This window comes from Asterias amurensis, chromosome 6, assembly GCF_032118995.1.
Source record: "Asterias amurensis chromosome 6, ASM3211899v1".
Taxonomy (NCBI): domain Eukaryota; kingdom Metazoa; phylum Echinodermata; class Asteroidea; order Forcipulatida; family Asteriidae; genus Asterias; species Asterias amurensis.
In genome coordinates, this window is record NC_092653.1 from 17,112,942 (window position 1) to 17,125,619 (window position 12,678).

Below are 12,678 nucleotides of genomic sequence, written 5' to 3' on the forward strand. Positions count from 1 at the left end.
CTAGTTCATTTTGCTGTTTTTGTGGGTTAAGATTTTCCAGTAACAACGTGCAGAGTAAGAAACGATCGACCTCGGCAAGTCCCATTCTCGGGACCACATTTTGACGGCGAGCGCGCACTATACTGTGCTACGGGTTGGTTCGTTGTAAATTGACGTGATATGCTTAGGGACCTCTCACACGAGAATGGGACTTGAATCAAGTCTACTCTCGTGGTGAAGTCACGCACCTCGGGCCAGTCCCAAGACCCGTTCCACAAGCAGTGCATTATTGGGGCTGACCAAGAGTAAGGGGCTGATGACCCGGTTGAGCCCCTGCAATGACGTCAAAGCATACATTCGAACGTACCGGGGGCAGAATCCGGCAGATAATTGTTCAAAATCTCTACTGCGCACCGTCAATGGGTATTCCCATCATTAATGTGACATTCTTTGCTGATAGGTTGCTGTTGCGATAAAGTTGCCGTACTGTGGATTTACCCGGTAAATCTGCTGCCACATATCGTCTCAGAAAGTCTCCTATTGATTTCTTACACAATACAGAACACGCCTCCGAACAATGCGCGTATTTTGGGGTAAGACCAAAACATGTACAAAAGAGAGTTGACAACATAGAGTTTATAACTCATAGAGTTTAACTCTATGGTGTCAACTCTCTTTTGTGCATGTTTGTTCTTATATACACCCAAAATGACACCCAGGATAGGCACATTTGTACGCTGCGCGTATTGCAAGGGGTCTTAAGAGTTTCCTCATACATTGACTGAGCGTCAAGTTCTAATAATGCTGGTCCATTCATCAGTAGTTTCGCGAGAATACCGCGGGAATCGCAGGGAGAGTCGGAACGCTATCACACACATTTAACGACTTGTCCACAAGTCTACCGGTAGGCCCTACTGAGCTGAAAAAATACCACCGGTAGCTACTGGAAACGCCCTAACCCATTATTAATGGATAGTCGCATTGTTAGAAGTACCTAGACTTGTGGACAAGTCGTTAAAATTTACGTCTGTCGCGGTGGGCCGAATCTCCCCGCGATTCCCGCGGTATCCTCGAGACTATACTACTGCATGCTCCAACGACTACGGTCCCATTTAGCGCGGGGGGGGGGGGGGGAGTTGGTAATCGGCAACCAACAGTTCGCGCGATCGCAGTGATTTCGCGAGAGCAGTACCGCGGCAGACCATTGACGACTTGTCCACAAGTCTAAAAAACACCAAGTGGCGGAAGTCGGAACATTAATTTGTGACGTTATTGCAATATTAGTGTTGGTAAATTTAGAGCAACATTCATCGCAACTTTCACGCTTATCTTAGAGTGATTTTGCCTTCAAAACATGGATAGGGATACGGACACAGATGATGGAAGACCACCAAAAAGGTTCAAGGATAGGGATACGGACACAGATGATGGAATACCACGAAAAAGGTTCAAATCGAAAGGTATGGGAAATACAGTAGGCCTATATAGACCGATTGCGCTACCAATGATTGTGATCACCTGACCTATAGTGGGTATAGAAAAACACAGCTACACAGTAAAGACATGGGAAGACTCGTACCGATGGACCATAATTGGCTGTATTTTCATTAAATTACACTTTTGACTATTAAAACGGAGTTGAATATTGTGACATTGATTTAAATCATATTTGCTGTTTGATGTTTCCAGTATTTCACTACAAAAGAGGTTTCTTTTGAGAGTATGGTTAGACTACGTAAATTACACTGAGGTTGAGCGAGCTTACGCGCCATGGATTTTGCGTTGTGCACGGCGTCAAGTTAGGCTGTGATAAGGGAGATCGCGAAGGTTCGACTCATCGCTGACAGCTAGGCCTACCCCTTCAAATCAAATATTTTGAGGGTGAAAATAAAGAGATTTGCAGCTTCATAATGAGATTTTTATTGAAAATATTGGCAGGAAATCATTAGAATGAGAGCAATGTAAGACCACACTTTCCGTGCACACAAAAATGACATCGTGTGAACATTCTCTTGGAATTTCCTAGTGGAACTGTGTTTACCCATTACTGGCATTGTTCAGCCATCGGTAAGGTCTCATGTGACAAAACTTCGGAATATTCTTCAGTGATTTCGAGAATTAAGTCTATTTTTATGCCAAAAATTGCAACGGTAATCATGTCTTTTTAACGCACGTTTTTATAGTAAAGACATGGGAAGACTAGTACTGATGGACCATCATTAATGGCTGTATTTTCATTAAATAACACTGTTAACTAAAAACGGAGCCCTTTTTATAAAGTTGAATATTGTGACATTGATTTAAATCACATTTGCTGTTTGATGTTCCCAGTATTCTACTACAAAAGAGGTTTCTTTTCAGATCATGGTTAACTACGTAATAATTACTGAGGTTTGAGCGCGCTCACGCGCCGTGGATTTTGCGTTGTGCACGGCGTGAAGTAAGGCTGTGATAAGGGAGATCGCGAAGTTGTCCGACTCATATAGCTGACAGCTAGGCCTACCCCTTCAAATCAAATATATTGAGGGTGAACAAAAAAAGATTTGCAGCTTCATAATGAGATTTGTATTGAAAATATTGGCAGGAAAATCATTAGAATGAGGGCAATGTAAAACCACACTTTCCGTGCCAAACACATGACATTCGTGTGAACATTCTCATGTAATTTCCTATTTGGTGGAACTGATTGTTCGGCCATCGGTAAGGTCTCACATGACAAACTCCGGAATATTCGGAATATTCGGAATATTATTCAGTGATTTTTTAGCCAAAAATTGCAACAGTAATCATGTGTTTTTAACGCACGTTTATATGCAGTGCGCCGTTTTTGTATACATCCAATACCCACTAATAGGTCACGTGACGCACGGAGCGCAATCAGTCTATTGAATGGGGTCACGCCACGGCCAAGGTTTTTGCAGAACATGCACTCACTCGATGTTCATCAGCTATGTGCGCCCCAAAAATCGTGAATATTATTACTTCCTGGCGTCCAAACGGACGGTAACAGATTTAGTGGACCCTCTGAGTAACGCTTTGGGCCCCATGCTCTATCTAGTACGCTAAAAATTGTGAAAACATGGAGGATAGGTTCTATCTTTGTAGTTTTTAGATGTATTTAAAGGCAGTGGACTCTATTGGTAATTACTCAAAATAATTATTAGCATAAAACCGTACTTGGTAATGAGTAATGAGGAGCTGTCGATAGTATAAAACATTGTGAGACACGGCTCTGAAGTAGTTTTCGAGAAAGAAGTAATTTTACACGAATTTAATTTCGAGAACTCAGATTTAGAATTTGATGTTTCAAAATCAAGCACCTGAAAGCACACAACTTCGTGCGAAAAGGGTGTTTTTTCTTTCATTAATGAAAGAAATAATATTAATATTAAAGTCACCTGGAAATATAATTTTTTTTTTTCAAACTTAAGAGTATATGCTTACAAACAATAAAACAATTTTTTTAGTAATTGTTTGTCACGATTTATATGTTTAAAAAATATATAAAGTTGTTTGGGGGGCTACCCCTTTTGTGACGTCAATCGAGGCAGACTTTGCCTGCAATGCGTATGGTAAACACACGTGCAAAGTACTTGTACGTCCAAGTTGTGAGTTGGTACATTTCAAAAAGTGTTTTTCTTAAATTACATATAAATCGTGACAAGTGCCTTACCATTTCATAGCTGGAGGGGTTGTTTTGTTGAAAAAAATCACTGAACAGTTATATGATTTTTGCGTTGATTTGCTTTTGGACCAAAAAGTGTTGATGTATTTTGACCGAAAAGGTATTTATGAATGGGAATAAAGATGTGCTTTGCCGGTGTATTAACACTCTGTTTAAAACCGGCCAAGCACATATTTATCAACCTTGCTACCATGGGCAGCGCGCCGTATCACGCTAGCTCTGCGTACGTCTCTAACCCCTGGGAGGGAAACTCCGATCCGTGTCTTTAATAGACCCTTCCCATGAAATTGCACATAGCGCGTGCGCACTAACGTTTTGGTTGGCAAAATGAGGGAACATCGCGCTGTTTTGTACACGGCTAATGGGTGCGTGACGCAGACGCGATTGCGCGTCTGCTTAGTGCATACCTCTATAGACCTTTTCGCAAATACTGGGGCGCGCGCGTAAAGCTTGGAATAAGGTGCATTGTGGTCTAGCTGGTATCCAAATTTGATCCATATCTATCCCACAGTGCACCTCATTCAACAGTTTGCGCTTGCGCAAAACGCTGTGCGTCTTCAAAAAGCTCTATAAGTCGATACGCGTGTGTATAAAGATGTACGTATTCATCACGCAACACTGAACGCCAAGGCAAGTTTATGGCTTTTATTACCATTGATCTCCAGTATATATAATGGAGATCAATGTTTATTACACACAGCGCATCCAGCCCGTGCGCGAATAACGCCCAACACAGAACAGATCAACCACAGAACTAATTGTAACAGCCCTTATATTTGGATATTTTGAAGTAGTCTGGTTCCCAGACCCCAAAATTTCCGACTAGGCTCTGTCGAATTTAGGGTCCGGTATCATCCAAAATTACGTGACAAAAAAGGAGGAATTCCTCCTTTTTTCGAAGTTATCCGAAATGTTCCGAACGTGTTGTCGTCAACATTCGGACAGTATCGATGATGTTCGGTACGGACTTGTAATGTCAGTCCTGTCGGCCGTATATCCAGGAGTTTTTATGCCAGTTATTGCCAATGCAGGCGTTGTGCCTAAATAAAGCGTTTGCAAAGCGATGCGACAAGTTCAAAATATATAAACCTGGGAAATCGCTCCGGGATCTGATGGTAAGCTTTTGTCCCTTTTTTCAAAAATATTTTTTCAAAGGTGTTTTGACTTGAGTGTTCATTAGACATTGATTGAGGATTAAGTTTCATGATTTTTGAAAGTGGTAAAAATGGGGTAAATCTGGTGACTAGCTGTCTTAATTATACGTGAACCAGATTGTCATTAATTGCCGATCAAAATAATCTCGTAACCCCCTCCGGCCTGGCGGCCGTCGGGAGGAGGGTTACGTTATCGCAACTAGTACGATACAGTGCAGACATGGTTTCCCTGGAGATGACCCCCGACCCTGACAAGTTGCGTCATGCTCTATTTTTAACCGTAGGTGATACCTGACCTAAGATTTTTAACAAGAGACGTCAAGGAATCTTTGGTCAGGGGACCAGACTAATTTTGAAGTTACACTTCCAGGGGTTATGATCGAGCAAGGCATGCTGGGAAAAAATGGTGCGGCGAGATCGATCACCCCGTGGAACGAGGTTGCATATTAATTATTCCCTTAGTAACAGCGCGTAATCTATTTCTAAGCGCGCGTGTAATCTATTTCTAAGCGCGCGCGCGCGAACACACAACCCACGCGCAACAGACTCTTCAAAATATTTCAAACCTCAAACTTTCAACTGTCAAAGTGTCTGTAATAGTATTTTTTTAACGTTTTTTATTTTTAACAAAAGGGCATTTAATGAATGGGAATTAAAGAGTAGAAAAAAAACAGTTGTGTGGGGGTGACTCCGTCTACCCCTCTTGTGACGTCAATCGAGGCAGACTTTGCTTCGATCGAACATCGAACACACGTACGTGCCAGTACATTCAAGTCCTAGTCGTGAGTTTGTACGTTTCGAAAAAAAAAAATCTTGCATTTTCCCGGCAATGTCGACCAGGTGTATTGCTGCTGGATGCAGCAAAACAACTAAAGATGGGGTCAGTTTGCAAGTCTTTTCCAGCGCTGTGCAGCAAACACTTCGAGCCGTCGTGCTTCGAGAATCCGGAATACACTACACATTTTGACATGAAGAGAAAAGTTCTTTTCTAAAACATGACGCCATCCCAACAATTTTTTCATCTAGTGGGGAAGTCGAAGAAGGTACCTGAAATACGTAAAGAACCTAAAGGAGCATTTGCCTAACGTGGAAAAAAAAAATCAGGTATTGTTTCAACTCAGAGGGCATGTTTTAAGCTTGCGCCAAGCGTCACTATCTTGTGCATCGCGCCTCGATTGACGTCACGAACAGCGCCCCTCGGGTCGGGCTTATTTTCAAATTTGGAAAAAACACGGAAACTAATTTTTTTTAAACCTTAGTTAATTGTTTATTCATATTCCACTCATCAAAACACATATTTTAGTGAAAAAAGCTTTATTTTGACAAATACCACTTCCAGGTGACTTTAAACGTCTGTTTAAAACCTTGCAGGATCGTTGCCGTGCGCTAAAGGCCCTCGCCTATACGGATCAGGCCTTTATCACACGGCAACGACCCTGCCGGCTTCAAACGGCCGTGTAAGAACTCGTCGCTACACTTTTATTCCCTTATTTATTCATTCATTGTGATGAAGGAAATCAAATTGACTCGGAAGGCGCTTATCCATCACATAATTTAGATCCATGCAACTTGATTAGACACTGCTCTTGAGTTGCACAGGTCATGGGTTCGAATTCCACCCGAGATGTGCCTGTTATTTTTTTCACAGAGCTCGGGTAAGTACTAGTATACAGTGCTAACACGCATCGATATGGATAAAACCAACATTTTTGTTTTACCTCCAGCCGTAGAAGTTCTGGATGATGATGAAACCATGGAAAAAGTGGCAAGAAAAATTGGGGCGGGACCTTTGAGGGATATGGCCGAACAACTTAATGCTCAAATTGTCACCAAATATAAAGTTGACTCACAGGATGACCCTGTTGATCAGGCTATGAAGATGTTAGAAGCATGGAAGCCGAAATACAACGGATTGGACCCTGTGAGGTTCTTATGGAGAACTGGCTTAGCGGTTGGTATCGACCTTTCACCAGAACTAGGTAAGATCCTAAAAATATTTAAGAGGAAACATTGTGTAAACTTTTGAAAACTATTTTTATGAGTCGTCATATACTGCAAATTTGAGTCCGAGTTAGATTCCAAGTCAAGAGTAGCTTGGGTCGAGTTCGATTACAATTACAACTCCAAAGTCCTTTGGGTCGAGTTTGATTCCAAGTCCCGATAACGTTGGGTCGAGTTCGGTTCCAAGTCCCGAGTCCCAAGGGTCGAGTTTGATTCCAAGTCTAAATAACTTTGGGTTGAGTTCGAGTCCCGAGCCATTTGGGCCACAGAAACCTGATATTTGGTTTCTTATAAAACAATGGAAACAAAAAGTATTTGTAGTCTTTCCCGTCCATTCTCCTTATACAGAGTCCTGATTGTTGAGTCCGAATCCCTAGTCTGAAATATTGAACATCGTGACTCCATTCTGAGTACGAATCACGATACTCCCAAACAGCAATCACAATATAGAAACAAACAAATACAATATTATGTGTTTTGACTGGTTGTGATTAATTTTGCTTTCGCACTTTACAGAACCATTGCAGCAAAATCCTCCCTGCCCGTGTGGTAATAATGAATCTCTGAAGTTCAGGCGTTACTTCGGTTACAGTCCAGATGAGCAGTATCCACTTATTGGCATCTGCTGCGTCCCTTGCGGCCAGGAATGGCTCGAAGATAAATACCTGTTCCATCCAGATCTAAAAAATAAACGTCCAAGTGTTGAAGTAGATGGAACAACCCTCAAGAAATAGCTTGAAGTACCTGTAGAGAAGAGCCCGATATTTCCGGAAAATGGTTTTCGGCAGGAAATCGGACCGTTAGATGTCTTGAAGGTAGGAGACCACATCGCATGGGAACGTCCATACTGCATATGGCATCATGCCATAGTATCGGGAGTTAATAAAGACACTCCTGGAGTTATCAGTGTGATTCACTGGAATAAGGTAAAATGGGGGTGCTGTACAAAACAAATAATGGAACAAGATATACGTTTGGACGATCAAAAAGGTAAGCTACATCGCCACGAGTATGGAGAGGAAATGACCAATGCTAACCCAACAGAGCTCGTCATTGCTCGTGCCAAGTGCAGAGTAGGTGATAAAGGATACAGTGTTGCAAACGATAACTGCGAATCATTTGCTTCTCAATGTAAAATCGGAGTTGCAGAGAGCTCACAGAAACAATGGTTTTGTGAGAAGGTAAAAGAAGTGGCAGAACAATCATTAAACGTAATTACAGGGTATGTATTGGTTCACATTGGGGATATTGCTGGCGATGTGAGAAACCTGGCTGATTGGGAATTGGTAGAGCAGGTTCTGAATGCACAGAGGCAAGTTGGTATGTCGCTGGAAGAGACTTTGCCTGGACTCTCACTGGACAACACGGAAGCTTATGCCATTATAGCAATGGCAGGTTTCGCATGCGTTTTGGACATGAGTGAGTCTTATAAACAGAGGAAACAAGATGAGTTGTCCCTTAAAGACTTCGCCAAAACCGTCACACGTAAAGTGTCTTCAGCATTGGTCTGTGCCGGACTAGCTGTATACTTGGGTCAAGGGGATGTGGCAGGGCCTGCTGATGGTTGGACGTTCCAATTCCCGGGCTTAGGGATGAGCATAGGAGGGTTTATTGGATGGTTTGTTGGTGATTCAGTTAGTAAAACTGCAGTAAAATCAGCTGGTTCCTTTATTGGGCCTCCAATTGGTCGTGCGATTGCCAGGACAATTGGAAACAGAGAAGTGCGCATCGTGGACCTGAACCCGGGGGACCAAATTGTTGTGTTCACAAACCTTTTCCACCCGAGACACCATGCTATAGTTGTCTCATGCGATCAAGAAAGCAAACAAGTCATGGTTATCCATAGTACATACGAGAAAGGTATAGTTGAGGAAGAGGTTGATTTCCGTGAACCCGTGTATAGAGTTATATACAATGACCAAGATTGTTTCCCACCCGACAGAGTTCTTGCAAGGGCTAGGTCCAAGAGTGTGCTTGGTGTTTACGAGTACTCCTTGGTACTAAATAACTGCAAACACTTCGCCCAATGGTGCAAACTGAAGAAGTGGGACACTATATAGTTTACTAATATGTGCTATAACCAATAATAAAGACTGGATATCATCCAGATGCAAATTATATCTCTAAAGAACATCCGAACTGCCGAGGACTTTACTTTCATATAGGCCCTACTCTATTCTTACGGAGAAAGTACATTTCTTTCTATGTCTTTTTCATTTTAGGGTAGGGTGATTCCATTTTAAGAATACGGAAATACGTGACAAAAGGACTCGCAAATTTTTTGAACTTATAGTACGTCGCGAGTGAGCCGTACCTTGACCTATACTCGGCGCTTGAACCATGTGCGACTCTGACAATCATGATTAATAATGATTCGTTCAATATTGTACTTTCTTTTGTATTTGTATAAATTTAGCTTGTGAAGCGCCTTGAGCGTCATGCATGACTGACCTGGGCGCTTATAAGAGGCCACATTAATAATATTATTAAAGCATTTTCTCGTGTAATTCATCTTTTGCTATAGCAAATGATTAAGAGCGACTATTTACAAGTCGTCGTAGCATTGTCGTTACCTAATTCTTTATTAGGCGCTTAAAGGCATTGGACACTATTGGTAATTTCTCAAAATAATTATTAGCATAAAACCTTACTTGGTAATGAGTGATGGGGAGAGGTTGATAGTATAAAACATTGTGAGAAACGGCTCCCTTTGAAGAAACGTTGTTTTTTAGAAAGAAGTAATTTTACATGAATTTGATTTCAAGACCTCAGATTTAGAATTTGAGGTCTTGAAATCAAGCATCTGAAAGCACACAACTTCGTGTGACTGGGGTGTTTTTACTTTCATTATTATCTCGCAACTTCGATGAACGATTGAGCTCAAATTTTCACAGGTTTGCTATTTTATGCATATGTTGAGATACAGCAAGTGAGAAGACTGGTCTTTGACTATTACCAATAGTGTCCAATGTCTTTAAAGACAACAAATCTTGTTACTGTGGCACTACTTCAATATGGAGGTATAAGGTTTGGCAGGGTATGGTTGTGTGCGTTGATTTCTGACACATGTACATTCTGTATTAATACTAATGTACTGTTTTGTTGAGAGGCGGGACTCGGGTTTGCGATTTGGTGATGAGGTCAACTGGTGAACATGGGGTGGGCTATTGCAAAACTATTATTAAAAGAATCTCGCTTGTTTTGGGAGGCATTTTAGTCTGTATTTTGGTTCTTGAGTGTAACCAAATTTTACTCTTTGTAAAATTTACTTAACTGTGTGTTTAGTACTATGTGTCTCAAGGGATGGGTGTATATCTGCTTTTTTAGAAATGTGTTTATGAACCGTAATTGTATGCTTCACTAGGCTATGTAGTAAGTTCATTTGCATTTTAAGGCTGCAATGTATATTATTTGAATGTACTATGTTATGTATTGGTCTGCCGGTCCAACGATGACGATGGCACTCGGTGGCAAAAAAAAAAAAAAAAAAAAACATTTTAAAGGAAACGTGGGTGCCGCCTTTAATCAAGGCGCACGCGGCGGCGGCACCCCCAGATGTCACGCACGAAAAAAAGACAAGCGCGAGCGGCGAAGCCGCGAAGCGCCTTTAGCAACTCGTTTATTTAATTAGTTATTCATATATGCACCTTCTATAAGTTGTCCTTATCACGTGACTTTTTAGTGCACCAATGGGTGCGTTCGTTTAGCTTCCTTGGGTCAACCCCGGTGTGTGGCGGTTTTTTTTTTCAGGACGAACGTGGGTAATTATCTGCACATGTTTGTCCTGGGAAAAAAACACGCCACACACCGGGGTAGACCCAGGGGAGCTAAACGAACGCACCCATTATGTGTGTGTGTGGGTCGTGGGGCGTTCATCTATGGTATTGCGTCTTCTTATTGGCCAACAACTTATCACGTCATACATGCATTACATTTCTCCCACCAAAAAGTAAAGAAAAACTTTATAGTTCCCCAAAACGAGTTCCTAATTTTGTTTCGGTTGTAGTGCTGTGTTATAACGGGGTATTAAGCCTGGCTATAATTAACCAGTTTTTTGTAATTGTATGTATCGTGGTGTATGTAAATATCTCTTTTTAAATGTGTACAACAGTGTACTTCATAACCGTCTATTATGGGAACTTATATTAGTCCAAAAGAATATATTTTCTTGTTTCGAAGATTAATTAGAACTATAATTACATTGTATAATTGTAATTGTTATGCTCGATTTGTGTCACTGGACTCCCCCCCCCCCCTTGAAAAGACAACAAATAACAAATGTTGCATTTAAACACACTCCCCTCGAAACCCTTAAAAGCACTGGACACTATTGGTAATTACTCAAAATAGTTATTAGCATAAAACCTTTCTTGGTGACGAGTAATGAGGAGAGGTTGATGGTATAACACATTGTGAGAAATGGCTCCCTCTGAAGTGCCATAGTTTTCGAGAAAGAAGTAATTTTCCACGAATTTGATTTCGAGACCTCAGATTTAGAACTTGAGGTCTCGAAATCAACCATCTAAACGCACACAACTTCGTCTGAAGCCCGGTTCATACTTCATGCGAATGCGAATGCGAAGCGAATTTAACGTGAATGGGAGGTCACAACCCTCATGTCGCAGCGATATTCGCAGGTGAGTTGAGCGGAGGGCAACTGCTGCGAACTTTTTGTTACGAATTTGTGACGTCAGCATTCGTATCGCATTTGCATTCGCAGGAAGTATGAACCGGGCTTTTCAAGGGTGTTTTTTCCGTCAGTAGTATCTCTCACTTTCGATGACCGATTGAGCTCGAATTTTCACAGGTTTGTTATTTTATGCATTATGTTGAGATACACCAACAGTGAAGACTAGTCTTTGACAATTACCAATAGTGTCCACTGCCTTTAAAAGATTTGAGATAACTAGAACACATAAAATGACACCTATCATAACACCAATTGATCACGTGTTGTGCTAAATTATGATGAAGTACCCGTAGTGTGTCTTAACTGTGATCTGGGGATCCCAACAATTGTGTTGTTTTATTTGTTTGTTGTGTGCTTCTGTACAAGAGGAAGGATATTATGTTAAATTGTGTGATTTTCGAAATAATTATTTGCATTAATTTTATTATTGTGTGTAAACATACATACCAGCACGACTAATATGTAGCAGTGTCTGGTAATAATTTGCTACAGATTTCGCGAAAACCAAGGAGATTTACCCAAGTTTACAGCATTTAGCCTATCCGAAGTTCTATTTTACATTGGTAGGCCTACTCACTTATTAAGCAAGTTTTATAAATTTTACTAAAAAGTATCGAGAACTATTTCTATATACTTCATTGGTAACTTTAAGAACAATTAATAAGCTATGAAGTAATATGTAGCAGTGTCTGGTAATAATTTGCTACAGATTTCGCGAAAACCAAGGAGATTTACCCAAGTTTACAGCATTTAGCCTATCCGAAGTTCTATTTTACATTGGTAGGCCTACTCACTTATTAAGCAAGTTTTATAAATTTTACTAAAAAGTATCGAGAACTATTTCTATATACTTCATTGGTAACTTTAAGAACAATTAATAAGCTATGAAGTAACTTTGCAAATAAACAGAAAGCTATTCAAAATAAAATCACGATTGTGTTTATTTTATTTTTTAAATAGTACCCTCAGTTGTCATTCGATCAAAAATTATGCTAAATATTCAACAACATAATATTCATAGTGTCTCAGCCTCTTGAAAGCCAATCAGATATATTATTTTCAGACAACTAAACTGTTTCTTCCAATTTTGGTAGGCCAGCCGTTGGGAAGTTTTGCTAATTACCCTGGAAAGAATACTCAGAGAGGCCGCTATTCGAAGTGTGGCCCAG

At 40.8% G+C, this 12,678-nt stretch overlaps 1 protein-coding gene across 2 annotated transcripts; it reads left to right on the forward strand.

Annotated features, from left to right (window-relative positions):
- The first annotated feature begins 1,257 nt into the window (after window positions 1-1,257).
- Window positions 1,258-12,403, forward strand: LOC139939020 (uncharacterized). Of its 2 annotated transcripts, none has more exons than XM_071934731.1 (3): window positions 1,258-1,439; window positions 6,543-6,797; window positions 7,336-12,403. In XM_071934731.1, exon 3 carries the CDS (start codon window positions 7,776-7,778, stop codon window positions 8,877-8,879), a length of 1,104 nt encoding a protein of 367 aa, XP_071790832.1. In that variant the 5' UTR covers window positions 1,258-1,439; window positions 6,543-6,797; window positions 7,336-7,775; the 3' UTR covers window positions 8,880-12,403. Both variants share the same exon structure in this region, with proteins under 2 accessions (XP_071790832.1, XP_071790833.1).
- The last annotated feature ends 275 nt before the right edge of the window (window positions 12,404-12,678 follow it).

Coding starts and splice junctions, on each gene's coding strand:
- LOC139939020 (XM_071934731.1), top strand. CDS start 7,776: ATGGAACAAGATATACGTTTGGACGATCAAAAAGGTAAGCTACATCGC.